We start from the raw sequence: 6018 nt of genomic DNA, 5'->3' as shown, positions 1-6018 counted from the left end.
TCTCATCAGTAAATTAGAACTCACAATGAGTGCTTCATTTATTATGAGGTCGATGAATCTGACAAGACGTTTAAATTGCTAAGTTTTGGACAGATTTACCAATGTGAAAATAAACATAAGGAATTTAGTAAAGTTGCCCCTTTTATCCTTGAGTGAATACTTTATAGAGTCTTACAGGATGTGAACATGATTTGCCACATCCTTTCTGTTCTCAATTCCTGGTTCAGTGGGGCTATGGATGTGAACTATGACCTAACTTCTATTATATGACTGACATGCTTATTCTTGATAAGATAAGATGCCACATGTCTTAATTTGTGACATATTTGAAAAATTCTTTTAGTATCTTTCTAAATTGTACCTCTGTATGTTTCTCATGGGAAATAGATGGGGAAACAGTGGAAACAGTGACAGACTTTATTTTCTTAGGCTCCAAAATCACTGCAGATGGTGTTTGAAATTAAAAGTCGCTTACTCCTTGGAAGGAAAGTTATGACCAACCTAGATAGCATATTAAAAAGCATAGACATTACTTTGCCAACAACTGTCCATCTAGTCAAGGCTATGGTTTTACCAATGGTCATGTATGGATGTGAGAGTTGGACTGTGAATAAAGCTGAGTGGCAAAAAATTGATGCTTTTGAACTGTGGTGTTGAAGACTCTTGAGAGTCCCTTGGACTGCAAGAAAATCCAACCAGTTCATCCTAAAGGAGATCAGTCCTGGGTGTTCATTGGAAGGACTGATGCTGAAGCTGAAACTCCAGTACTTTGGCCACCTCATGTGAAGAGTTGACTCACTGGAAAGACCCTGATGCTGGGAGGGGTTGGGGGCAGAAGGAGAAGGGGACGACAGAGGATGAGATGGCTGGATGGCATCACCGACTCGATAGGCATGAGTTTGAGTAAACTTCGGGAGTTGGTGATGGACAGGGAGGCCTGGCGTGTTGCGATTCATGGGGTCGCAAAGAGTCAGACACGACTGAGCGACTGAACTGAACTGATGTTTCTCCAACATCTTAGAAATGCTTTCAGGAAAACAGTCCTATCATGTTGTCTTCTCTGGACAATGTCGTTTGCTCTCTTCCACCAATTTTATCTTCTCTCACAAATAGTTCTTGACAATGTGTTACAAACAAGCTAAAGTTAAATACTTTATTTCTACATAAAATAAAAGAAATCACCTACTGATTTTAGTAAATATAATGGCTTCTTGAAAAAATAGGCTCAATGACTTTTCCTACCATCTGACATCTGGGATGTACAGTTAGCTATCCATCTGTCTTCCTAAATGGCTGGATCAGAGTATTAATATAAACCTAGAGAGGAAAAAAAAAAAAAAAAGATTTCTCTTATCCTTAGATGGTGAGCTCTATTTATACACTAGAATCATGTATGTTTGTACTCCTCTCTCTTGTACACTTCTCTCTTGTACTCCTTAACATACTTCATGCTATCTAAAATCTCATGCAATTTGTTTTACCTCTGAAAGGTAAAATTGCAATTTTAGTTTCTGGAAATCACAGAGCATTTATTTTGCATACATATGAATAGGGCAGGAGGAAATGAAGATGAAGGAAAGGAGACCAAGAAGACACACTTTTTATAAGGATTTTTTTTCTGCACATTTGAACCTATCTTCCAGTTTAATCTTTCACTGAGCATGGCCACATTGGTCAAAGAGGCTCCCATTCACCATTTGCATAGGAAGGAGCCAAGTGTCAAAAAGCATCCCCTGACACTCTCTGTGTACCCTTGAACCTGCCCAGTACCCTCTTCATAGCTCCAGTCACATCTTTGTTTCTCAAACTGTAGATGAGTGGATTCAGCATGGGTGTGAGGATGGTGTAGAACACAGAGAAGACTTTGTCTTGTTCTGGCCTGTGGTAAGAGTGTGGCAGCATGTATGTGTACATGGCAGCCCCATAGAACAAGGTCACCACTGTCATGTGAGATGAACAGGTGGCAAATGCCTTCTTTCTCCCTTCCACTGAGCTCATGCGGTGGACTGTGGTCAGGATTTGAGCATAGGAGGCAATCACCACAGAGAAAGGAATCAGCAGCATCAAGACACAACACACATACATCACTGTCTCATAGAGAGCTGTGTCTGCACAAGCCAATTTCAGGACTGCAGGTGCCTCACAGAAGAAGTGGTTAATCTCCCGAGAGTTGCAGAAGGGGAAACTCATGGTTATGGGAGTTAGAAGAAAGCCATCTAAAGAGCCCCCAAACCAGGAACCTGCTATAATCATCCAGCAAACACGGCGGCTCATTAGGATTGGATAGCGGAGCGGGTTGCAGATGGCCACGTAGCGGTCATAGGCCATGAGACCCAACAGGAAGAACTCAGCTCCCACAAGAGTGAGGTAGAGGAAGTGTTGAGCTGTGCATCCCACAAAGGTGATGGTTCTCTGATCCAGTAGGTAATCTACCAACATCTTGGGCACAATGGTAGAGATGTACATCATGTCAATGAAGGAGAGGTGGCTAAGTAGGAAGTACATGGGAGTGTGGAGGTGTGAATCAGTGCGAATCAGAAATATCATGACCCCGTTGGCCATCAGTGCAGTAAAAAAGATAATAGAGATGATGGCAAAAAGCAGGCCTGATGTTTCCTTTCTATTGAACAACCCCATGAAGGTAAAGTCTGTAGAGGATATGTTGTACTCTTCCATTGATCCCATGAGGGCACTGCTGTAACCTAGACTCTTTCAAACAAAACCATGATATTTGCAAGGAATTAATACAGCATACAGATTGTGTGTTAAGAAGTAAATTTCTAAAAGTTTATTACTTTGCTATATTTCTAAAAGTTGGGAGAAAACATTTAACATATTTTTCTCAATATTACTTTGCTATTTTGATACTTAGCAACTAGTCTGTTCTAGAAGGGTTTTAAGTAAAATTATTTTAAATCAATAATTCTTTAAATCATTGGACAAGATGACATCAGCAGATACTATCATACAACAGTGATACACATAACACTTAAGGATGCACACCATGATATATAGTAGTTAAACATAACCTGGTCTCTTGCATATGTGTGTGCATCTCTCTGTGTGAAAATACTACCTTGGATGCTATCCTTATTCAGTGTATCTTTATTGTTACAATTTTCAGCACCATCTTCAAAACATCTCGGGACTGGCTGTTCACAGTGTGTGTCTGACTTTTACCCACAAATATAAGTAATTTACCATTTGGGCTGCAAGTCAATGTCTATGTGTTTTCTTGCTGTCAATTCATCTATATTGCAGACAAAATTGAATAGAGGAAGTAAAGTGGGCAATGGAAATTACTCTCAAACCCAGATGTGAAAGGATCATCCCATACAAGAGGCATTCACTGTTACAGAATTATTTTTATTTTTGAAAATTAACTTTCATTTAAGGTGATGAATAATTAGCATTAGGATTATGATTAGTATTAGCATGTAGCATTAGCAGTTAGGATTCAGGACTGACACAAAGACATATATATTGAACAACTGACTTATTGTTTTTGGAAACTGGAATATCTTTCCCAGTAATTCATAATTAAGAAAAATTCATTGACTGTGTTCTATATAACTTCTGGTGATGATAAAGGAAAAATTCCACAAAAAGAGTTTTGAAAGTTAAGGACGAGTTTTCATGTGCTTGGAGTTAAATATGTCAAGGTGAGATACAGTTTATCAACATGTTTGAAAAGTAAATTGATTGAATTAGTCTATGTTCCTTCTAAATATACCAAAAATATGAGAATTTGAGTCAATTGCACAGAAAAATAACACTATTGAGATAATTATAATGGTATTCTGAACAGTTTGTGCCTTGTGCTTCATATCTATTGACTCATCAAGCTTCATAGTAAACCTTAGATGTGAGAAACTATAAAACCCCCTTTCACTGATGGCAGATTTAAAAGTAATATTCCCACAGTCACACATGATGTTGGTGGCAGGGATTTTTGAACCAAGTAGTCTCAATTAATTCTGTGTTCTTATAGCCCAGAACAACAAATAGATGTTTAAGCTGGCTATCAAGTAAAGTGTGCCCAAAATGTGAATTATTAAATGTGTATAGTTAAATTTTTAACTATAGGTAATCATTAATGGATGGCATAACCAACTCAATGGACATGAGTTAGAGCAGGCTCCAGGAGTTGGTGATGGACAGGGAGGCTTGGCGTGCTGCAGTCCATGGGGTCACAAAGACACGATTGAGCGAGCAACTGAACTGAACTGAATCATTAATGTGACCAGTGAAAATTAGTCATAATCAAGAGAATATCATCTTACTTATTATAATCTAGACTGCTGATTTTTAAGAAGGTAAACCCTGTTTTTCTCCTTTTTTACTTTATTTTCTTGCTAATTTTAAAATCTTTGGTGCCAGATATCATATATTTTCATGACACTGTGCAAGATTTTATTATCATTTCAACTGGCCCTATTTTCCTTTGGCTGTTTAATTTCCAATTAATTAATACTATTAAACTATGCATCTAAAGGAAAAATTCTGTCTAGTTTATGGAAAAGCTTAAACACTAATAATGTTTTAATTGCTTTCACAACTCCCACATTTCTATTTTTTATTTTTTTTTTTCTTTTCTCTTGTACTAAGGCACTACAAACAGAGAGAAAGCTATATTTGCTTTACAGAATCAAATATCTCTCTTTGCTCTCCATTCACATTCATTTCTAAATCTTTTAAACATTCTCTGCTGCCATATTTTTTTTTTCCCTACCTGGCCTTATATTTCAAGCAATAACATAGGCAACTCCAAAGACTTCTTCCTATGTCAGGAAACTGGTATTACCTTCTTAACTGCACATTAAAAAGTCTAAGTTGTTAGAGAACAACCCCATTTGATTAAATTTATTGTCTGCAATCTCATTATGTGGTAAAGTAATGAGGCTATATGTGAATTTCTTCTGCGCACAGGTTATATTACTTTGTTTTGATTTAGTAAAAATGAGAATAGTTAGAAAATGCCTGAAATGATTCTGTCACTTTATAAAGGATTTTTTTTTTTTTTCTGAAAGGATGTGATAGACATACAGTAAAACAAAATTTGGAATCAAATGAATTGATTTCTCCTAACCATGATGTTTTCTTCATGGATCACAGCCTTGTAGTGGTGAAGGGGCTTGCATAACTCAATGAAGCTATGAGCTATGCCATGCAGGGCCACCTAAGAAGGATGCGTCATAGAGGAGAGTTCTGACAAACAAGTGGTCCACTGGGGTAGGGAATGCAAAAAATTCCAATAGTCGTGTCACAAGAACCTCATCAACAGTAAGAAAGGTGAAAAGATAAGACATCAGAAGATGAGCCTCAAGGTGGAAGGATCACTGAAGAAGAGAGGAAGGCAATTACTAACAGCTCCAGAAAGAATGAAAAGGCTAGGCCAAAGCAGAAACAGTGCTCAGTTATGAATGTGTCTAGTGGTGAGAGTAAAGTTCAATGCTATAAAAAACAATATTGCATAGGAACCTGGAATGTCAGATCCATGAATCAAGGTAAATATGAAGTGGTCAAGCAGGAGATGGCAAGAGTAAACATTGATATCTTAGGTATCAGTGAACTAAAATGAGCTGGGAGAATTTAATTCACATGACCAATATATCTACTGCTGTGGGCAAGAATGCCTTATAAGAAATGGAGTAGCCATCATAATCAACAAAAGAGTCTAAAATGCAGTACTCAGGGGCAATCTCAAAAATGACAGAATGATCTTGGTTTGTTTCCAAGGCAAACCAGTCAACATCACAGTAATCTAAGTCTTTGCCCCAACCACTGATGTTGAAGAAGCTGAAGCTGAACAGTTCTATGAAGGCCTACAAGATCTTTTAGAACTAGCACAAAAAAGATGTCATTTCACCATAGGGGACTGGAAGGCAAAAAGGAAGTCAAAAGATACCTGGAATAGCAGGCAAGTTTGGCCTTGGAGTACAAAATGAAACAGGACAAAGGCTAACAGAGTTTTGTCAAGAGCAAACTTGACAAAATAAAGCACACATAACAAACATC

General features: G+C 37.7%; 1 protein-coding gene across 1 annotated transcript; it reads right to left on the bottom strand.

The window, feature by feature from the left end:
* Positions 1-1719: 1719 nt before the first annotated feature.
* Positions 1720-2685, bottom strand: LOC133061364 (olfactory receptor 2T1). Its single transcript, XM_061149373.1, has one exon. It carries the CDS (start codon positions 2683-2685, stop codon positions 1720-1722), a length of 966 nt encoding a protein of 321 aa, XP_061005356.1.
* Between the last annotated feature and the right edge of the window lie 3333 nt (positions 2686-6018).

Source organism: Dama dama, chromosome 9 (assembly GCF_033118175.1).
Source record: "Dama dama isolate Ldn47 chromosome 9, ASM3311817v1, whole genome shotgun sequence".
Taxonomy (NCBI): domain Eukaryota; kingdom Metazoa; phylum Chordata; class Mammalia; order Artiodactyla; family Cervidae; genus Dama; species Dama dama.
Note: the sequence above shows the minus strand (reverse complement) of the source record. Positions and strands in the feature narration are given on the sequence as shown.

What these genes read in the sequence shown, in the direction of transcription:
- LOC133061364 (XM_061149373.1), bottom strand. Translation starts at nt 2,685, where the DNA reads ATGGGATCAATGGAAGAGTACAACATATCCTCTACAGACTTTACCTTC.